Source organism: Lagopus muta, chromosome 4 (assembly GCF_023343835.1).
Source record: "Lagopus muta isolate bLagMut1 chromosome 4, bLagMut1 primary, whole genome shotgun sequence".
Lineage (NCBI taxonomy): Eukaryota > Metazoa > Chordata > Aves > Galliformes > Phasianidae > Lagopus > Lagopus muta.
Genome location: NC_064436.1, coordinates 69,052,485 through 69,074,784, shown reverse-complemented (window position 1 = coordinate 69,074,784; position 22,300 = coordinate 69,052,485). Strand labels below are relative to the sequence as shown.

The 22,300-nt window shown below is 40.6% G+C and overlaps 1 protein-coding gene across 1 annotated transcript in view; it reads left to right on the top strand.

The window, feature by feature from the left end:
* The window catches only part of DNAAF9 (dynein axonemal assembly factor 9), a 67,373-nt gene that overhangs the window by 10,115 nt on the left and 34,958 nt on the right, over window positions 1-22,300 (top strand). Inside the window, exons 3-18 of the mRNA XM_048943616.1 lie at window positions 1,936-2,055; window positions 2,834-2,958; window positions 6,704-6,800; window positions 8,223-8,329; window positions 9,806-9,883; window positions 11,594-11,692; window positions 12,288-12,343; window positions 13,341-13,476; window positions 15,276-15,357; window positions 16,093-16,129; window positions 18,565-18,652; window positions 19,052-19,128; window positions 19,357-19,401; window positions 19,898-19,943; window positions 20,272-20,383; window positions 21,695-21,765. Of these exons, the coding sequence (XP_048799573.1) occupies window positions 1,936-2,055; window positions 2,834-2,958; window positions 6,704-6,800; window positions 8,223-8,329; window positions 9,806-9,883; window positions 11,594-11,692; window positions 12,288-12,343; window positions 13,341-13,476; window positions 15,276-15,357; window positions 16,093-16,129; window positions 18,565-18,652; window positions 19,052-19,128; window positions 19,357-19,401; window positions 19,898-19,943; window positions 20,272-20,383; window positions 21,695-21,765 (1,376 nt within the window). The remainder of the gene's footprint in view (window positions 1-1,935; window positions 2,056-2,833; window positions 2,959-6,703; window positions 6,801-8,222; window positions 8,330-9,805; window positions 9,884-11,593; window positions 11,693-12,287; window positions 12,344-13,340; window positions 13,477-15,275; window positions 15,358-16,092; window positions 16,130-18,564; window positions 18,653-19,051; window positions 19,129-19,356; window positions 19,402-19,897; window positions 19,944-20,271; window positions 20,384-21,694; window positions 21,766-22,300) is intronic.

Here is a 22,300-nt window from a genome sequence, read left to right as displayed (position 1 = left end):
TCACCTTCCTGTACTCCTGTGGGCATTCAGCATGTTACAGAACAGCTCTTGGTTTTGCTGCAGAAGGGCATGCCACAAATGCTTGGCTAGGACACAGGAAGCAGCACTTCTTCTCCCTCTAGGTTGTTTTTGTCAGCTTAGCAACTGGGAAATGGCAAATATGTGAAATGGCAGGGCTGAGTAACCTTTTGTTGCTGAAGAAGGTGTCTGAATCTGTCCCTAGTCTGCTCCTCTTTATTTTTTTGCATCAGTTCTGGTGTTCTTCTGATATCTTGCACGCAGTGCATCTTGCTGAGCTGACAGGCTTTCCATACCTGCCTGGCCCTCAGCCTGTTTGATGAACTGAATCAGCTTGGAGAGGCCAGATAAGCACTGGTTGCAACACTGGCTGTTGGGCAGCAGTGGGCTGCTGGCCTGAGTCACTGTCTAGCAACGCCCTTGTGATGAGTTGGGAACAGAGATTACTAAATTTGCAGCTCTGCTGGAGCCAGACGGTGGGTTTCCTACTTGCTGGCCTTCCCCATTGTTCTCTTGAGGGCTCCTGATAGACTTTTTGGATGCATCTTATCTTTGTCATTGTCTCGTTTCCTGTTTATTTTCCACTGTACTTAATGTTCCTTTAACTCCATCTGTAGAATAGCGCTAAATCCACAGCATGAAAAATCCTGGCTAAAGAAGAGCTGGTGCATATGGATGCTTCTCTCAAACTCTTCCAATGATTACTACACCTTTTTAATAAGGGCATTTCTCATTTTTCCTCTGATTTTTTATTATATTTTATTTTTCTCCCAGATTTCTTATTCCTCCTTTTTCCTACTAACTCTGTTACTTTCTTTGCCTGTCCCTGCTGCTCAGCACCTGGGCTCCTTAGGCCTTGTAGGCCACAGTCATGAGCCTGGCTGGATGGAAGTGGCTGTGACTTTTGCCCCTTTTCCTTTGCTCAACCCACAGTTGGTGATGTCTTGTCAGATTAGTGTTAGGTATGGTAAGAGATGTTTGCTTGTGGAACATCAGTAACCTCCTTGCAGAACAACTGATCTAACAGCTTGCTGTCACTGAAGGGGACCATCCTAACTCTTGCTTTGTTCTCAATTGATCGCTCATCTGATTGCCTTCAAAAGATGCTTCAGTTAGGCAAGTCAGCAGTAAACCAGATTATCTTCAGCGCATTGTGTGTGCCAGCTTTCAAATGCTATCCTGGATTTCAAGGTGACTGATTACATTTCAATAGTTCTCAAGAGCAGAGGGCTGGTTGCTTCCTGGGAGGGAGCACAGAGGACTGAGTCTGAGGATTGTTCAGCTGAGTCGTATTTGTGCTGTGACCTGAGTTCCAGATGAGCTGCCAAGGCTCCCTTTTGTCAGGGAACGCCTCCTAATGTGCAGAATTGGAGCATCGTGGAATGGTTTCAGTCAGGTCACATAATTCCAATTTGTGTACCATTTGGACAGAATACCTTTTTGATTATTTGTTTGAAGTTTGCAGTGGCTTTCTGGTGACTCAGGGATTATACTGTAATACTTGCAAGATAGTGTTTAATCATGTATTCCAAAGCAGGAGATTTAGGTCACAGGATTAGTTTGTTAGGAGGCTTCAATCAAGAACATATTTGTTAAAATGAGCACTGCATGCGACAGATGTCACGTTTGTATCACTAAGGTTGAAATTCTGTTGCTTCAGAACACTGCAAACTTTATTTAAAGCAGATCCTGTAGATTTAGGTCAAGGGAGGAGTGAGAGTGTGTAGCAACAAACTTGAAAAACTCCCTTTTCCCTCCCCTGCTTTTCCACTATGTTAAAGCAGAATGCTCCCTGACCGTGAGAAAGTGTTCAGATAAAACTCCTATTTAAAAAGCTTTCTTACTTGGGAAGAACCCAAACGTTTCAAGTGTAGAGTATTAATGCAGAACATCTCACTTATGATTTTGCTTTTGCAGGAATAGACAGTCGATACAATGAAGGCTGCAGGGAGCTGGCCAACTATCTGCTTTTTGGCTTGTATAATCAGAGTAACAATGACTTTGAAAGAACTGGTTTTCCTGAAGAAGTTCTTGATGGTAAGTTTAGCATTTTCACCCATTCTTTCCTCTTTCTGGAGATGGAATGAGCTGGGAAAAGGGACACACCTCGCTCTAATTGTATGAAAACTGGATGGAGAGCACTCCCAAAGAGCTCTTGTTTTCAAATATACCCCACTCAGATGTTATGAACGTGGAGAAATGACTATGAGAAGTCCTGGTTCAGTCATGGTATGTTTGTTCATTTGATATCAATCAGTGTGTGATAAACCAGTGGAGTTTTAAAATACTCTTGGTTGTTTTTTGCTTTTACTTGAACATATTTACTCATTTTTGTAATAGTTGAAAGGCAGCCAATCACTGTGTGCATTATTCCCTTATTTTCTTTTTACGAAGCTCTAAGTCTCCATCCTGTGTGCTGCAAGGCTGCTTTTCAGTTGGAGCAACCCCCTGATGTAATATCAGGCAAGAGCAGCTGTAGTTTACAGTTCTGAGTGCTCTGTGAGTGCTCATCTCTGACACTCTTGGCTTGTCAAAGGACAGGCTGATGCAAGTTCTTTGCAAGACTTCAGAATAAACCCACAGTTGTTCCAGTGAAAAGTACTGTTGTAGTTGGAGCAGTGTATGGCTGCCAACTGTTCCTTTTGAGGAAAAAAAAGAAGTGGGGGATGATTGTTTATTTAAATAGTTAAACGGTTTCTTTTAATGAGGTACAGTATAGGGAAAGTGTTTTCTGTTCAGTTCCTGTGTTCATTTTGTGGTTGTACAGTTATGGAGTCCTGGTGCTGGAAAATAATGCTTGTTCTGGTTGTTGCAGACATAATCATACTAATCAAACCTGATAGTGTCCATCTGTACTGTAACCCTGTGAATTACAATCATCTTCTGCCATACGTGGCTTGCTGGAGGAACTTGCATTTTCACTGCCTGACTGAAAATGAGGTAAGTGGAAAAAGGGTGCAGATAAGACTTGCATTTCAGTAATACCTTTCTAATGAACTCATTCAAAATGGAACTTTTACATTCTCTCTGGAATTCCTCTTCTATTTCATATTCCATAGGGAATGATCTGAATTTATGTATCATTTTAATTTTGCTTTGCAAGTGTTTGCAAGAAAAATATGTTTTGAGTACTCTGCATTTGCTGGCATGTAAAAAGAAATTGCTCCCCCACTAATTTACTCTTGTTTTGATATGACTCAGTGATCTTTCAATGAGGAAAAACGTGGGCTAGAAGAAATGCAGGATCTGAATCACATACATCAGTCAGCATTGTGGTTTCCAGTGATGGCTGTGTTTGCTATCAAAGCAGTGTTTTAATGCATTGCATGCCAATAGTTTTGTAATATTAGAAAAGATTGGCTTAGTTAGGCATTTAAAATCAGTAAACTCTATTATCTATCTTGGTTTTAACTTTCAACTATTCCTTTCAAGTGGTATTTATCTCAGTAATGAGAAAGGCTGGGTTGTGCCACTCACTTCAATCAGAATGCGGCTACTGGATAAGAGTTACATCTTGCACTTAAAAGCCAAGGAATTCTTAGAAGAGCTACGTGTATTGTAGTTATCCTAGTAATGATAGAGGAGTAAAGAATGGAAATAGTTGCCCATTCTTATTTTTTGCAGTGAATGACACCAGGGAAGGTGCTTGCAGACAATCAGTTGCTTAGCTGCCAAGGACTGTGCCACTTCTGTAGGTTTGCAGGATTACAGAGCAGCACTGTTGCCACTGTGTGCTACTCTGCAGCTAGTTCTGGTGCTTATGGAGGTGCAGAGTATGAGCCTTTGTATTCCAGTTGAGACTGGAGTAGTGTTTATTCAGTCCTATGAGGGCAAATTTCTCCATTAAGTTCTGTTACTTTTCTAAATTAGAGTGATGCTGAAATCTGTGAATGATGTCTTAGGAGCCTTGATGAAAAAGGGTGAAACTAGTGGAAGGACAAGTGGGGAGGTCAGGGAGGCAATCATTTTGTTCCCTTCTGCTTCCAGCTTGAAAGTGATGGGGGTTACAATTAATAATGTTTTTGTGGGGCTGCTTTCTAGTGAGATTATATCCCAGAACTGTGAAATAATCTAGGTTAGAAAGGACCTTCAGAAATAATCTTGTCTAACCCTTTGCTTAATGCAGGGTCGGCAGTGAGATCAGATCAAGTTTTTATAGCTGGGTGTTGAAAACCTCCAAGGATGACGACAGCAAAACTTCTCTTGGTTGCCTGTCTTACCATTAGTTGGCTGTCCTGATGACAGAAGGTGTTTCCTCTTATCCAATCTGTATGCCTTTTGTTTCAAACCTTGCTCTTTGTCATACAACCTGCCAGTGCATAGCACTGTGAAGAGTCTTTGCCATCTCAGTAACTGTTTCCTAGATGTTGAAAGGAAGCCATGAGGTGCAACCACAGCCTCTGAGCAATAGCAGAATCTCAGCCTCTCCCCATAGGATGAGTTCTCCAGCCCCTTGTTGTGCTTGGTGGCCTTCCACTGAGCTTATATACCAGTCCCAAACAGTCTTCTGGATAGGGTCCCATGAGTTCTGCGTGGTTAGCTGCTTGCTGTTAAGATGGAAACAGTTGAGCAACAGTTAAAACACACCATAGCAAAATCTTAAACCTTGACCTCCTAAGGTTTTCATGTTGTGAAACACACTGCTGAAAGGACCAATCTTGCAGCATGCCTGGAGGCAGTCAACCATGCATTTTGGAATGAGGAATGGAGGCATTCTTAACACACTGCTGCTAGCATAACTGCAGTCTAAGCTATTTTAAAATAAGCTGCATCTGCTTATGGGCTTTTGTATGATTTGTCCTGGTAAGCAGTCACCTTAATCACACAGTGGTAGCTTGAAATAATGATCCAGCTGCAAAGGTGAACTGTACAGAAACAAATGGGAAACTTTGGGACTTCTAATGCTGAAAATACAGGGTTTATTTCATTGCATCACACTGCTCATTCATGCAGCAGCACTTCCTCTCATTTCTTATGTATGAGAATTGCCAGTTTCCTAGATTACTTCTGAATTACTAAAAACCCCACACAATTAAAAGAATGCTGCTGTGTCAATCTTTAGATACATCCTGTTTACACAAAGATTGCCTGGAGTGGCTTTCAAGCAGCCTTCTTTTCTTTGCCAGTGATAGAAATAATTTTTGCTTGCTTTTCTAAAAAGTGAAACACTGCTCTGGAAATACAGCAAGTAATGCCATACCTGGCTCTGTAGCTCTTGATAAAACTGGCAAAACCTTTGTTTCTCCTTCCTTCTTTCCCATTTGGTCTGTAACTGGACCACAGGAATTTCAAGCAGTTCAGTAAATCCAAGTCTTGCAGCTGGGTTGTGACAATCCCTGCTATCAGTGCAGGCTGGGGGAGATGGGGACAGAGCACAGCCTTGCTGCAAAGGACCTGGGGATAATGGTGGGGTGGCAGCTGGATGTGAGGCAGCAGTGTACCCTTACAGCCCAGAAAGCCAACTGGATCCTGGGCTGCAACCAAAGAAATGTAGCCAGGGCTCTGAGCTGTGGGTGTCTCTGTTTGTTGCAAGGGAACTGGATTAGATGGTCTTTAAGGGTCCCTATCCAGCTCAAACCATTCTATTACTCTAACTTAAGTGGGTATTCTGTCTTGGTGAAAGGAGAAGCATACAACTGAGGAATGCTTGTTTTCAAAATGGCTGAGTAAGACACGAGTTTATTGCCAAGTAAGGTAGGAATTGTATAAGCTTTCTGAGTATCATGACTGTACTGGTTATATACTGCACTGGTTCTTGTATGTCTGCAATAATAGATAGCAAGCCTTTAGCATCCTGCCAGAAAACCAGTTCCTGTTCTGATGGCATTCTAAGTTTTGAGAAATTGGCAGTTCTTTAGTGCTTGGCTTTGACCTGAAACTTTGATCTGGTTTTCTGGGACTGAGTAAAGAACACATCATGGAGGAACTTAGGCTGCATCTTAAGTTCAGGCTTGTCTGAAATGAACTTGTTCTTAAAATAAATGTCTTGGGTGTAGCCTGAAGCTCCCGAGAGCTGCATATAGAAAGTTCTTGATCGAGTAATTTACCTTAGGCAATGTAAAGTAAAATAGGATAAAAGGTAAGCAAAGCACCTCTGCCTTTTGATCATGCCCTGAAAGGCAAGTGTCTCATGAAATGAGGTTGGCTGTGACTTTTTTCCTCCTGCTTTTCTTACATATGCTGCTCCTGCAGTCATGAATTAGTTCTCATTGCTTGCTTGTGACCTGAGGCATAACTAGTCAGTCTGTTGTCCTGTATTAATGCTGTTGATCTACTTGCTTTTTTCCCCACTGTTTTCTTTGTGGCACACCAGGTATACTCTCAAAATATCTTTCACTGTTGAAAAATTGTCCAGGATCAAACAGTTGACTTTGAAAATATTTCACCAATAACTGAAAAATACGGTATGCATTTATGCCTTCATACAGCCTTATTAAAAACCTTGCTGTAAAGCTGGATTAAAAAATAGGAAAAGTCTCCATTGGCTTGAAGGTGTCCGTGCCATGATGTAGTCTTCAAAACAGAGAGGTTGAAGAGGTTATTTCAGTTTTTGGGAGCTGTAGGTAGTATTTTGGTGGATTACATGATACGACGCTTCATGTGAGATTAAAGCATTAAAGCTCTACAATATATGTCCTCTTCATGGTAAAACTAACAGCCCACTGATTTGAATGTTCTTTTTCAGTATGAAGATGAAGAAGCTGCAGAAGAATTCAAGATTTCCAGCTTTGTAGACATGGTTCGAGATTGCAGTCGCATTGGTATTCCATACAGCTGCCAAGGTGGGTTAGTTTGCTTTATGCTTAACATAAATGCTCTGCAGCATGCAAGTCAAGCAGTTCAAGAAATGAAGATTTCTTTGCCCTTGGTAAGAAATAAGGGTTATTCTGGCCTTTTTTTCCTGCTTAGGAGTTGGGTTTCTTTCTGAAAAACGTTAGCCCATAGACTTCATGTGAAGAGTGAATGCTCTCAGTGTGAGGCAGAGAAGTGATTTGCATTCAGAGGAGTGTGTTCTGCTGCTACAGAAGTTCTCTGTTGAGATGGGAGCTTGATAAATGCCCCTTTATGTAAAGAAAGAATAAACATTTCGTTATGCAGGTTTCCTATTTTAGCACTGAAGAAACTGGGCTGTGTGGTGGCTTCCTGTTATGATCTGTAGCCAGCCTTGCATTCTGAGCAATTTAATCTTACATTGTTCAGTAAAGTGTATTTTGCTGTATCCCTAACAGTGAATAATGCTGAAGCAAAGCAATGCATGTGCTTACTCACTGTGGGGTTTTTCATCTGTGGTACAGTAGGTGAAAGACAAGTAGTTTTCTTGGTTTGGGTTTTTTTTTCTCCTAAAAAGAAACTGGCTTTTTTTTTAACTGTTCAGATTCAAAGCAGAGTACTTTCGTTAGCTTTGTTTTCTCAGTAACAGTACTGCGTTTTCCCTCTGCTTGTGTTCTTGAAGTTTAAACAGCAGCATCTGGAAACGTTGTAGTTGTTCAAGACCAGGTTGGATGAGGCCCTGGGCTATTTGGTCTAGTGCCACATCTGGAGGTTGATGGCCCTGCCTGTGGCAGGAGGTTGGGACTTGATGATCTTTGAAGTCCCTTCCAACCTAAGCCATTCTATGATTCTTTGCTTCCCCTAAGGAAAAGGTGATATGCTCTCATTGCCTGTGAAATCCTTAATGAATTGGGGCAGGGGAAGGATGGAGGCCCTTTGTTAGGAAATCCCTACAGGAAGTGTGTGTCTTAAGGACAGTGATTCTTCTTCAATTCAGATGACTTAGAGCTCCACTGGTGAGTTTTGCTATGCCAGAATGAACAGTTTCCTCTTCCCCAACCTAAAATTCTGACTAAAATGGGGGCAGTGATGACTATATTGAACTTATGGCCAAGGAATAGAAGATTTTGGGATAAGCACTGCTTCTTGCCTGTTATCTAGAGTTTGAATGAGGAAAAATGCTCTTGGAAACAGATTTTCAAGGAGGAGTAATACCTTTTCTTAGGCTGATAACTGGAAAAAGGGGTAAACTTGAGGTGTAGAGAAGGAAAAGTCTTCAAAAGCTGCCTTCCTCACAAAAACGCACATGTTTGAAGTTGGACAAACAAGATAATCAAGAGCCAGCCCTTATTAGAATCTCAGAGCACTCTAAGGTTGTACAGGAGCTGACAGTGTCTGTGAGAGAATGGTTATGTGAATCTTCTCTTTTGCAGGTCATCTACAGATCTTTGATATGTTCATTGTCGAGAAGTGGCCGATAGTGCAGGCTTTTGCACTGGAAGGAATTGGTGGTGATGGCTTCTTTACCATGAAGTATGAAGTGAGTGCTTCAGTTTTTCATTTTCCTACGTCATCCTTTTTGAAACAGAAGTAGATTCATGGAATCATTTTTAGCCAAAAATGAGATCATTTGACTTGCTGCTCACAGTAGGCTCAGCTTTTAAATTGGGTGTTTTTCCAAGCTGTGTTTTGAATGTCCAAGGATGGAGATGCAAGACTCACCAAAAGACTGTTATGAGCTGCCCAGTACTCAGTCCTGGCTAAATGGTTGTTATTCCACCTGGAGCCTTCTGCTGTGATTTAGAATGTTTTTCTTTATGTTCTGTGGTATCCTAATAGCAGACACACAACTCCTTCAGCTTTGCTAGTTGGGAGCAGATCTTTATGAGTGCTGTAAGAGAAGCTGCTTAGTAATGAATGCTGTAGAATGAGCTGAGAAAATGGCTGTTGCTGAGAAAATTGGAGCAGTGAGTGTGTTACTTCACCTCTGAGCCATGTTCCAGCATGACTTCTTGCTTCCTTCCTCCTCCAAGTCATAAGGGGATTTCAAGTGGGAAGTGGCATTCTTAGCTTTTTACATAACTGCTTTTGCATGGTTCTCTGTCAAGCAGCTGCTGTGTGTCACAGGCAGGGAAAGGAAAAACGATCTGTGGAGGGAAGTGCATTTGGGATTGCTGTAGATGGTCTGTAAATTAATACTTTCTCCATTATTAAAATGGAATGGCTTTTCTTGATCCTCAAACTTAGCTTCCCTCTGCTGTGCATTCAATGCTGCTAAATTAGAATATCTTAAATCCACTGAGAGCTTGCTAACCTTTTTTCAGTATTTTTAGGGCACTTGTTCTCTTACACAACAACACTGTAGGAACTGTAAGAAATGTCGTGGGTGTTACGTGGTAGAATAAATGTTATACGATTTGCTTGAGATACTGTTATCTGGTTTTGTTTGGGAAACGGTTGTCTTCATATTAGTAGTTGAAACAACGCTGTAAAACAGTGAGGCTTAGAGGGGACAGAGTACATGCAGAAGTCATTCAGATGCAGGTGTCCTTCAGTAGTGTGTTTTTGAAGAGTGTTGTTGTATGCATCCTTTTAATGCTTGGAAGAATGCAGTGCTAATTGCCAGGTTCAGCCAGCTTTGTCTAAATGTCAACTTTGCATGTAATGTGAATGGGCAATTGTATAGCACCTGAAATCTGCAGAAAATGGACTTTTCCCTTCTGGTTGCACCAGCTGCCATTATTCCTAACTGTTTAATTGAGTTTTCAAAAGAGTTTTGTTTGGAAGATGGGAGCAAGGCTTTGTGCATATTGAAGCTGATGAGCGTTCAGAATATTTGCATCCTTTCCAGTCCATTCCTTTGTAACCAGTAATGGAAAAATACTTTTAAACGCAGAGTTAAGGAGGGCTGTGGCTGGGCAGTATGCTGTAGGTCTGTTTTCAATGCATCTCAGACCTGTATATGGGATGTTTCTCGTGGCACTTCTTACAGAATTACATTTAAAATATTTTTCAGTTAATGGATGTCAGCGTTGATTTGTGGAAAACATACAGCAAGATGGATCCTGTTTCCTTGGAGGATTTGCTCTTTGAGGTAATACTGCAAACAGCTGCAGAGTCCGCAGAACTTGAAAATAGCTAGACATGGGTTCCTTGTAACTCTTAAAATCACAGAATGGCCTGGGTTGAAGAGGAACACAATGATCATCCAGTTTCAACCCCTTGCTGTGTTCAGGGTCACCAACCAGCAGACCAGGCTGCCCAGAGCCACATCCAGCCTGGCCTTGAATGCCTGCAGGGATGGGGCATCCACAGCCTCCTTGGGCAACCTGTTCCAGTGCCTCACCAGCCTCTGTGTGGAAAAACTTCCTCCTCATATCCAACCTAAACCTCCCCTGTCTCACTTTAAAACCATTCCCCCTTGTCTTATCAGTATCCACTCTTGTAAACAGCTGTTCCCCCTCCTGTTTACATGCACCCTTCAAATATTGGAAGCTCACAAGGAGGGCTCCCCAGTCCTATTCTGTAAGCTGAACAAACCCAATTCCCTCAACCTTTTTTCATAGGAAGATGCCAGAAAGTCTTAAAAAAGAGTCCCTAAATGGCATTGTTCAGGTCACAGGACTGTGTACAAAGTACAGAGGGCTGTATGTTTGTGTGCATTAATCCTTCCTTTGTAGTAAGGGGAAAAACTGCCATACATGCAGCCGTTTTTCAAGGAAAGAACACTTCCATGATTGCTTCATAACTGCTTTAAGTGGATAACAGTGACACATAGTGGTTACCCTGGAGCTCTGTGAAATACAAACAGACACTGTAAAGTGATTTCTCAGTTGAAGGAGGGCAGATCTCAGTGCTAGAAAATGGAGCCATGAATATTGTTTGTCTTTACATGAATTCTCACGATGGACTTCCTGCATCTCTGACCTACCATAGAATCATAGAATGGCTTAGGTTGAAAAGGACCACAATGATCATCTGGTTTCAATCCCCCTGCTATGTGCAGGGTCACCAACCTTGAATGCCTGCAGGGATGGGGCATCCAAAGCCTCCTTGGGCAACCTGTTCCAGTGCTTCACCACCCTCTGTGTGGAAAAAACTTCATGCTCACATGTAACCTAAGTCTCCCATCTTAGTTTAAAATACCCCTTGTACGTGTTCAGGTGTTCAAAATAGGATGTTATTTCAGCTGGGACAGCTTGCACACCAACTTCTGCATTGATGGCAATCCCATCTCTAAATGTAGGTCAGATTTTCAGGGATCAAGGTTGCTAATTTATTCTTCAGTTTCAAGTTTGGCAGCAAAATAAGCTTGTAATATGTCGCAGCTTAGGCAGTGAATATTCTCTATTAATGATTATCAGTAATTGTCGCCTATTTGGAAGGGAGATAAACACCTGGGACCATTTTGTAGGACATAAGTCTATTCTGAAGCACAGTTACTTACCCTTCTGTTTTCTTATAAGTCTTCAGCATGAAAATTATTGACTTGAAACTTTCTCTAGAACATTGAAATGAATGAACAAACTATTCATACAATTCTGATTTCGTAGAACTTGGTTTTAAAAATGCCTGGTTTTCTTAGTAAGGACAAAGTCGAGTGAACTTAGAACATTTCATATTTATTTTTACTTTTTTAGTTAACAGCTAGAGGATATTTACATGTTTTTGTTCTTTCTGTGTCATTGAACAGACTCTATTCTGTACTGCATACAGAAGTGTAATTTGGGTTCATTGAATAACATCAGTGACTTCTTACTCTGGTGTAGCACTCAACAATTAATGTTGAATATTTTTCTTCTAGGATTTAATGACTTTTGAACATCAGTGGACCAACTTTTTTGCTAATTTTGACACTGAAATTCCCTTCATTCTGGAGCTATCAGAATCTCAGGCAGGGGAGGTATGCCTACTTCAGTTACTCTTTGAAATACTGGTGTCATCTATATAGAAGTAATAATAAGCATTCCAAGTTGTTGCTGTATTTCCCCTGCCTACCCCATCTCACCTTTTATGTTTGAGGAATCAAAACCTGTACTTCAAGATCACCACTCATCTTATCTGTACATGGCACGGGACTGCATGATGTCATTGAGAGTGCTCACTGATAGTACAGCTTAGTTGCCTTAGATCTGCACAGCACATCTCTGTTTGTAGGTGGATCAAGTATCATTTCAATGGAAGCTCCTCTTTGTGCACTGACAAGTTGAGGCTTCACAAGTTGAATCTCAGGCATGACTGGTTATAACATAGAATATGGATAAAAGTAATGCAGTGCATTTGCTTCTTGCTTTTTTGGTAGTGGCTGCTTTTTTTTTTTTTTTAAGCTTATATAGAACTTAATGGTGTCTAGGTTTGTTTACATAGAAGGGAAGTAGTTTTTGAAGGTTGAGGAAACTTAGAAGAAAATTCAGATTGGATCTTGATAATAAAGAGAATAAATCACATTCTATTCATTTGCTCTTTAATCAGAATGCTTTTTTTTTCCTTTTTCACAGCCTTTCAGAAGTTATTTCAGTCATGGAATGATCTCAAGCCATATAACAGATAACAGGTATTAGTCATTATTCCTTCTGAAACTGTGGTGGTGTGAGTTTCTTGAAGGTTATTTCCATGTTTCTGATGCCAGAAGGATGCTTGTAATTCCTTTCAGGTCTGTTCCAATATTACATCTTGCCTTTGCATTTGTGCAGAGGCACTTTTACAAGGGATACCTCAGATTTTCTTGGGTTTTAATTCTGTAGATGCTACATGGAGAATGTCACTATAAGATCAAGTCTTCTTTCCAATATGATCAATTTCTTCATGGTCACATATGAAAATAAAGTCAAGAACTTCTTTGAAAATTTGGATCTTCTGTTTATGATACAAACAGCTAAAATATGAAGGTTGAAGGAGTCAGTTTACTACTTCATGTCACAACACACGAAACCAACGTTTAAAACAAGACAGTTAAAAAACTTAATCTTGGCCTACGTAAGTGGTGGAATTTAGGTCATCTTAAGTTTGTTTCGGCCCAGAATCTTCAGAGGAGGGGGGTTTGTGTTGCAAAAGCAAGCATTCTGCTGTTTTGAGCTAAATAAAGGTTGCTTAGCTCCTCAGCGTCTGTGCAGATTCTTCTTTATTTGGAATTCCATGACACTGAACTAACCCCACTGTTGATTGTTTTCAGAATTGTGTGTTATTATTCATTTAAATAATGAAAAGCCTTGATCTCAGCAGCTGACTCGTGGGCCCCAAGCCAGAAACTAAAACCAAACTGAGTTTGTTGAATTCTACTGTACTTATTTCAGGGTTTTGAGGTGTGCTGTTGTGTACTAAATAAATAAGTCTGATTTATTCGAGTCCTTTTTCCTTTGGAACTTGGTCTTTTCAGTGGGAAGGTTTATGACTTTTATCAGTGTAGCTGTATCAAGTTGTTTGTCCTATTCTAAGCATGGGGAATTGAACAGTTTGTCCATCATACTTGAAAGCTTGGATTTCATTTGTTGCTTCTAGTTTTCCTCCAGTATCTGGGTAGTAATGGCTTCTTTTTTTTGTTGTTTCCTCAGCCCCAGCCGGCAGCCTTTTGTTCTGTTTGGTAGCCACTCAACAAAAGAAAACTTGAACTCTGGTAATTTCAATTTTCCATCAGAAGGACACCTTGTTCGAAACACTGGCCTTGGTGGGAGCACAGCTAAACACATGGTGAGGTTTTTCAGTAATTATCCAACACTAAGGGGGAGGGGGGGGGGTGTATATTGTTGCCTTTATATGTTTTTGTGCCCTTAAAACACTTGCTTTCCATTAAAGACCTTAATGCAGAAGAACATATGTTACCTTAATGCTGGAACAGGCTGCCCAGAGAGGTTGTGGATACCCCATCCCTGGAGGTGTACAAGGCCAGGTTGGATGGGGCCCTGGGCAGCCTGGTCTAGTATTAAATGTGGAGGTTGGTGGCTCTGCCTGTGGCAGGGGGGTTGGAGCTTGGTGATCCTTGAGGTCCCTTCCAACCCAAGCCATTCTATGATTCTTAACAATCAGATACTTTTTTTTTCCCTCTTTCCAATTCAGAATATGTGGATGTTTAATCATGGACTCCTGAAAGCAGTCCTTTAAAGGCTACTTTTTATTTCTTTTAAACTTGTGCTGTATATGTGCGGATGAGGGAGAGCGAATTATAGCTGACACTCATCCTAGAAGTAAAATCTTCATCATAGTGGCATACACTGCAGTTAACTCTGACACACAGAGTTTAATTGAATCTCAGTTATTTAGCTGTTTCTTTTAAGAAACAGCAAGTTGTTTTGGGCTTTTTCCTTTTATAATGGCTTTGTAAGTACACAAGAATACGTATGTATATCCAGTATGTACATCCAAATTCCAGCATATGCTTCAGGAGCCAAACAGTTCCTAACTTTGAAAATCTTTCTGGTGTTCAACAACTGTTAAGATTAAGCTGTAAGATTAACTTGTTTCCATTTCCAAGTAAAAGCTTAGTTGTAAAACATATGATGAGGTCGATGGCTTGTTGCACTACTGCGCAGGGGACGTAAGTGGGGAAGCGGCCCCAGGGAATTCAGATCCTTTGCCTGGCTGGGCTGGGTGCATCAAGAAGGTAACTCACAGCGAAGGAGGAGAGGTAGAGTGCAGCTTGTGTTGTGTAGTTCTCCCTGCTGGCTCATCTCTGTGCCCCTGGGAGTGTCCGTCAGTTGTGCGAGTCCAGAGTTTGTGCTGTTGAGGAGGTGGATGTGGTTGAGTACAGGTCATGCGGAGTGAACGTGTGATTGAGGGATTGATGTTATGATCTTGTCATGACATTTCACACGTAGCTGCCTGATGGATGGATGAATATGGGTACTCCGGGCACTTCACGTGTGTCAGAGGCCTGAGAAAGAAAGAGTTGTGTTAGCATTCCAGTGAAATCTCATTCACCATTTGCTGCCGTGACTTTATTTCTCTGAAGACACCTCCAATTTTGTTTTTTCTCCCCATGTTAACGTTCCAGTTGAGTCCATGTGTGATCTCTCAGAATGCAAGTACAATTTTTTTTATGATGCAGTACCTGCTCCATCTCTTGTCCCACGATTCTGATGTTGTTCTTAAAAAGATGGTTTGTTTACAGGTACAGGTGAAACTGTTTTAATAGGGTACCATGAAACTAGTAAATAAAGCCAAGTGCAAGCATAGTTATCGGAACCTGACACACTTCCCTTTTCATGAGAAGAGCAGTTGGCATAGGAAGCTGAAAACACATTGTTAACACTTATGGAAGTCAGAGCTCATCTCCTTTCCAAAGCCTTTGAATCGTTCAGGTCAAGTAAAAAATGAAATAGACCTTTGAAAACGTAAGTAGTTCTTTTTAAACCAGTGAAGTCTGTGTTGTATGCTTCCTGTAGTATATCAGTTATTAGAATACTTAAGGGGAACTTAGTTTACTGTTCATTATTACACCAATTCTTTATTTCACTAAGGTCTCTCTGTGTCTCATTAATACTGACCACTAGGTAGTGCAGTGTGTATCTCCAAAGGGACCTTTGGCTTGTTCAAGGACCTATTTCTTTGGAACCACTCACATTCCTTTCCTGGGTAAGTATGTTAAGCACACCAGCTGGTATTCTAAGGTAGTGCTTCTCTTTGGTTATTTAAGACTTCCAGTTATTAAAAGTTGGCTTTGATTCCTTTATGAGTTTTAGGCCATGTAGTCTTTGCTCAGTGGTTGATTATGTGGGTTTTTCACGGAGAGCAAAAGTGAAGTGTTGTCCAAGGATTTTTTTGGAAGAATAGAAAATTATTTGAGTCAGTTTCAGTCATCTTTCTATGATTGAAATGTAATATTAATCTTCCCTAATAAAAGCAAGCCAAATGAAAAAAAAATTGAATTAGCTTAGGGTCTAGGGAGGGATCTGTAAATAAATTCAGTCTCCTTAGTGTTAGTATACATCTTCAAATTCATCCAGCTCAGTAAGAAGGTTGTCAGAAACACTGAAGACCAAAAGAACTGTAGCATGTGTATGCACTAGTCATGCTTTTTCCTGGGCATCCATTAATAGCACCTTTGGGAGAAAGGACCCAGCATGAGAGTCATCTTTGTTCTGACCCAGTGGAGCTGTGCTGGGGGTGCAGGTCTTAATTTTAGCCATTGTATGTACAGGTTCTACTGCCGTGAGTTCGTCTGTGCTTTGATCTTTGAATCTACAAACAAGTTGAAATTATACAAAGTGTTGGATAATGACACAAAAAATATGCAGCAGAACTGAATGTCCAAGAGGTTCTGGGTAAATGCCTTCCAAAGGTGCTCAGAATAAACTTTTTTCTTTACAGGAAACGACAACGAGATACACAAGAAACCCGAACAAGTGTAAGCTCCAACTTTATTCCTCAACTTCTTTGCTCTTTCAGCTTTGTTGCAGTAGCTCAAACCCCTTTTAGTCAGCAGTGGCCATAGGCATTTTCAGAGCTACTATTTAAATTTAGAATGGTGTGAATGTGAGAAGATTGCTAAGGATGCTGATGAGCAAAACAGGAATTGCTACATGGTGTGACATTCCACCAGCTCTACAGTGAAATGTTAAAGGCAGTGTTAGCAAAGTTCACTTCATTTGAATTACATCAAAATGCACCTTAAACCCAGGGTGGAAATATGTAGAACTGGGAGTAGGTTTCATGGAAGTAAAAGTCATTCTTAAACTAATTTCATCAAGCTGAGGTTTGTATTTCTTAGTGAAAATTCCAACATGGACTACCTCTAGATGGAAACTGCTCCCTCACCAGTGCTACATAGAGGGGAAAGCTTCCCTCCCTTGACTTTGGCTAATGCCGCCCAGGGTGCTGGTAGAGTTTTTAGTAGCAAGGGCACAATGCTGGCTTATCTTCAACCCACCAGAACCCACAGGTTCTTTCCTGCTGGGCTGCTTCCCAGCTGGGTGCCTCCAGTACATGCTGGTGCCTGGAGTTGTTCCTCCTCAGTGGTAGGGCTCTGCATTTCTCCCTTATGGACTTCTCTGAGGTTCCTGGCAGCCCATTCCTACATCCTGTCGAGATCCTCTGGATGGCAGCACCACCCCTTGGCACTCCTTGTTTTGTGTCCTTTGCAAACATGTTGAGTGGAAAGTGAAGTGAACTTCTGTTTTTTGTATTTCTTTTTTTTTTTTTTTTTTTTTTTTTAATAAGCTACAGAGCTTTCAGTGACGTTGACCTTAAGAAAATAACATGATTTATCCACACTGATTCCTGCTTTTTTTTCCATAGAAGATAGTAGATAATCTACTTTGGGACTGCTAACAAACCAGGTCTTGCCATAGAAACTTCCTCCTCCTTACTAGATAGGATATTTTCAGGAACCTGGTTTTAGCAAGGAAGAAAAGATGTGCTGGAGGGAGCTAGCACACATTTTTGCCTTTAATGTTACAGTTTTAAGATGGGCAGAAGGTTAGGGGATCTAAAGCATGTTAGTTTGAATTGCAGTCCCTTGTGAGATGATTTCTTGGAACTGTTCTGAGGTTAGTTAGAAGAAGAGTACCTCTAATAGGGATTGTTTGAATTGGCCACTGTCTGTCTGGGCAAGTTTTGGTGTGTTTTGAGGTTTCTTCATATTAGACTATGCTTGGGAGCTTCAGATTCTTTCTTCCTGTCCTTCAGAAATGCTTTGCATAGGCTTATATGCTGTATTGTTTTCTTTCTTTTCCCCTCCATCCTTCCCTCATAATGCAGTAGTTGCAGAAGAGTACAAGTTCAGAGAAGTAGGGATGTGTTGTTGACCTCTACATCTTTATACTCCAACTTGGGTCCAAGACAAAAAGCTGATGCTTTTCCAGCTTAGCTGCAAGACAAGAGGTCGATGCTTCTTACTTGGGCACAGATTTTTGTTTTCATTAGCTCTGTAGCTACGAACATGTCAGTAAATCACTTCTGGCTTCACATAATCTTTGTTTACTTCAGTGTAGTATTCTCTCCAGAGAGAATTGGCCTAAGCCTGATGTAGATACTCTCAAAAGGTGGTGACTGGCTCATTGTAGGTTTATCTTCTGTTTGACATTCTGCAGAAGGAGACAGTCACCAAAGTTGGTTCCATGTGTTTACCAGCCTGGTTTTTGCAGAACATGGGGCTACCATTCTGTTTTGTTTTGAGTATTTATGGTGTGATCTTCAACACAATCCCAATGGAAGACAGCAATAAGACATCTTTTTCCTTTGAAAAGAGCAGGGCTGCTTTTCTGCCAAGAGTTTTATGTTGAGATATTGTATGGTTTGAGCAACACCAGGTTTTGCTTTTGTTTTTTTTTTTAAACTGAGATATTTAGCACAAGCTACATCTGTAGTCATTTGAATGAGGACTGCTTCCACGTGAGGGAGTTCTGTGTTAAGAGGAATTGGAGAATGCTGAAATTGTGTGAGTTGGAAGGGACCTCTAGAAGTCAGCTGGGCCAACTGCCCTGCAGTGAACAGGGACACCTGCAGCTCCATCTGGTGCTCAGAGCCATGTCCAGCCTGACCTTGAGTGTCTTCAGGGATGGGACATCTGCCACCTCTGTAGGCAACCTGTGCCAGTGCCTCACTGCCCTTTTTGGAAGGAACTTTTTCTTTATATCCAGTCTAAATCTCCTCTTTTCTTGTTTGAAACCATTTCCCCCTGTCCTGTCACAACAGACCCTGCTAAAGAGCCTTCCCCCTTCTTTCTTACAGTCCCCCTGTACTGAAAGGCTGCTAACAACATATAAAAAATGTTCCTTTTGAACAGTGGAAGAAACCAAATTCTCTCCATCTAGTAAATGCTGTGTTTGTGTTTCTCTTCAGTATGCTGTTGTCGCAAATATATACTGCTGTTGTAGAGGCTGTGCTTGCTGGCATTGAGTGCTATGCTAAAACTTCCACTGAATCCAAGGTAAATGAAGCACTGATTCTGTACATTGTCATTGTTGATTTGGATTACTTGCAATGTAAGATTACATGCAGGCACCCCCCCATCTCATCTCCCCAGAACCCAAAATATTTCACAAAACACTTCAGTCAACTGCATAACATAAATAAGGTCAATACTGTGGCTTCCAGCCAGGCTTTTTATTAGAGAAACTTCAGAGTATCTTACTATGTAACAGTTTTTTCATCTTCCATGAGTTTCCCTTACTTTACAGTAAGAAAACTGGGAGATGTGAACAAATTTTCTTGGGTGCCTTGGTGTGTTATTATTTACTGTGTGGTCTGTATTTTAGAGGTGCTCTTGCAATTGCTGGAATGTTGAAGCACAGGAAAAGATGTTTTATTCCCAATTTCCTTTTTTCAGGCCAAGGAGGCAGCAGAGCAGATGCTGATGTCTGTGTTGGACAGCCTGCATTTAACACAAATGAAAACTGTGCTACGGTAAGGATTTTCAAATACTTGCTGATCTACAAATCATGTGAGTGTGTTAGCTTCTTTTGGGGGAAAAAAACAGACAAAATGTTAATGGAATTTGCATAACTGGTGGATTTTGAGACTTCATAATGTGTTCAAAACCTCTTACAATCGTGATAAGTGCTTTGTTTTTCTTTCCCTGTTTATTCAGTCACTCCAACAATTATTAATCTGTTACTGCTTTTTGTTCTACAGCTCCAAAGTTGCTTTTCAAATTCAGGCTGTGAATAATCATGGAAGGTTTGTATCACTTCTTGTTATTAATGTTATCAATAGATTGTTATATTATAATAATTGTTATCAATAGATTAAGCTTGTGGTTTTTGCTTAACCCAGTGAGTTTGTTGTTCTTTTCTGGAGACTGAGAAAGCATTGCAGTTGATTATTTTGTACGAGATGCCTCTGTTGCTTTTTTGTTGGTGTCAGTTTATTGCATTTATGTCTCCAATCCCATCAAATCTTAGAAACCTCTTAAAAAAAACCAAACAAGTGTGCAGAATATTTTTATTAACTCCCTCAATCAGTAGAAGCAGCACGAGCCCATCATGAGTTTCCATTAAAACAGTGCTTTTAACTTGTTTAACGTTACAAGGTTGTGCTTTTTGATCCCCATGTTGTCTAATTAACCCAAATGGCCAACACAAATAAGAACATATGTTAAGATGAAACAGTGACTGTTATAAAGTCACTCAAAATGATCAGTCATTAAATATTTAATTATCCTTTTTTGTTCTAGAGTTACTCCATTGAACAATGAGGATAGCCTGAGTTTGATTAAAACGGTAAGTAAGCAGTTCAATATTTGCCTTATATATTTCTATTAGAAAGCAGAGCTTGAGTGGCTCTTTGGGTGGAAATAATGTAAGAGGAGAGATAGTTTCAGATGCAGAACCTGAGACAAGATGAACTATGAATGTGAAATCAGACAGTGGACTTTGAAGGAAAGCATTAACGTATAGTTAAAATCTGAGTCTTTCCATTTCAAAATAGAAGCATTGTGTTGAAGGAAGTAAAAAAAAACATAATAATACACAGGATCTGCTGCATTCCTTGAAATACTTTAAATTCTGCTTTCTCTTCCTTTCCTGTCCAACTGTTTGATTGCTGCAGGCCTCTATGATGGTGTTTGACATTCCAGACTTGCTCACAGGAAGAGGATGCTTGGGATCTGTTGTCTTTTCAGAGTCATTCCTAACATCACAGATACATGTAAAAGAAAAAGGTAACTATTTTGAATGCTAATGCTGACATTGTCATACTCTGAACTTTCTTGCTGAGGAATAGCAAAAGGGCTTCTGATGGGTGTTATTGCTATTATGTTTTTAAGCCTTTGTTAATTCAAAGATCATGAAAGTTTTAGCTTGCAGTAATAAGTGTCTATTGTCAAGACAGTTTTCTCTGAGCTCACTGAAAGAGCTTTGGTTTTGTAGCTGCTTTGTCCTATGACAGAGCTTGGGTGTCAGAATTGAAGTGTGGTGGTAATCTTCCCAAATTTCCTTCAGTCTTAGTGATTGTTTGCTATTGTAGCTCACTTTCATTACTCTGTTACACTCTTATACGATGTGCTTTAATTTCAGTTGTTTTTGTGCTTGAAAGTTAAAATGAGACAAAACTATATAGTCACAGAATGGCCTGGGTTGAAAAGGACCACAATGATGATGTAGTTCCAACCCCCTGCTGTGTGCAGGGTCACCAACCAGCAGACCAGGCTGCCCAGAGCCACATCCAGCCTGGCACTGAATGCCTGCAGGAATGGGGCATCCACAGCCTCCTTGGGCAACCTGTTCCAGTGCCTCACCATCCTCTGAGTGAAAAACTTCCTCCTAATATCCAACCTAAACCTCCCCTGTCTCAGTTTAAAACCATTCCCCCTTGTCCTATCACTGTCCATCCTTGTAAACAGTTGTAACCCCTCAGTTGGTTTTGGAATAGTCTTAGATTTAACATACAGAGTACTGAGTGATAGCTTTACCAAGTGCATGTTTCTCAGACTGTTTACCCGTGTCAGAGAAGCATAGTTGTTAAGATTGTCTGGATAATATCTATGAATTCTTGTATCCAGACATGCTGTGAGGTTTTTAACTGTGTGAGATGGGATGTTTTTGGTAGAGAAGAGAGCAGAGGAGGAAGCATATCCTGTTGAAAAACTACTAATATGAAGGTATTGATTAAAACTTTGTAGTCCATCTTCAAACAGAAGTCTTCAGCTGCAGTTTGGGATAGGTTGCAGGCAAGGATTGAGAAGGTAAATCTGTATCTCAGGCCATACTGTGAGCTAGAAAGGGGTAGCAAATAGCCAAAAAGCTGGTTTTGGTAAGAGGTGCACCAGGGTTCTTTTTTGTATTGTGTGCTGGTTCTGGTTGTGTTACAACACAGGAAGGCTGAGAGCTGCTCCACTGGGAAAACTTCATTTAAAAATGAGTCGTAATGAGGCAACTTGTATTTTACAGAGAAAGTGCCAGTCATTAACATTAAACAGTCTGAAGTATATGGATGGTGTATACTACTTTGCTTTCCATTTACTTCCCTGCAGATGGCAGTATTAATTCAGAAACCAGCCACATAATTCTGACTGCAGCTATCCCACGATACGCATCTTGGCTGGTTAGTATGCAAAAACTTGTTCCAATTTTTGTCTGTGAATACAAATTGACAACTGAGAACTTGTTTTAAATGTATGGGTGCATGGAGGAAAAAGTATAGGACCCATGCATTGAAACCAAATTCTGTGATGCTATGGTTTCTATGTTTGGACAAGGAGTGTGTGACTTGTAAGTGGAAACAGGCTGTTGTTTCCATTCATTACAAGATGAAATCCTTTTCTTTTCATCACTGCTTCAATTTTGAGCTGTGTGAAGGCAAGAACGTGTAACTTAAGAGAAATCTGTTTATTGTGGGGGCACTTCAGGTCAATTCAGTGCCTGCCTCAACCTCAAGGTCTGTTTCTTGACCTGTACTGTAGGAACTGTTAGAGATATATTTCTTCTGACATTATGAATGTTCAGAAGATGGATGACATGATCCCTACTTCTGAACCACTTTAGTAATAGTGTGTTTAAAAAGACTGAATAGGATGCCCTTTTGTTTGCCTATGCAACTCAATTTTAGTCTGTGTGGAAGAGTTCAGTGGGGAATATCC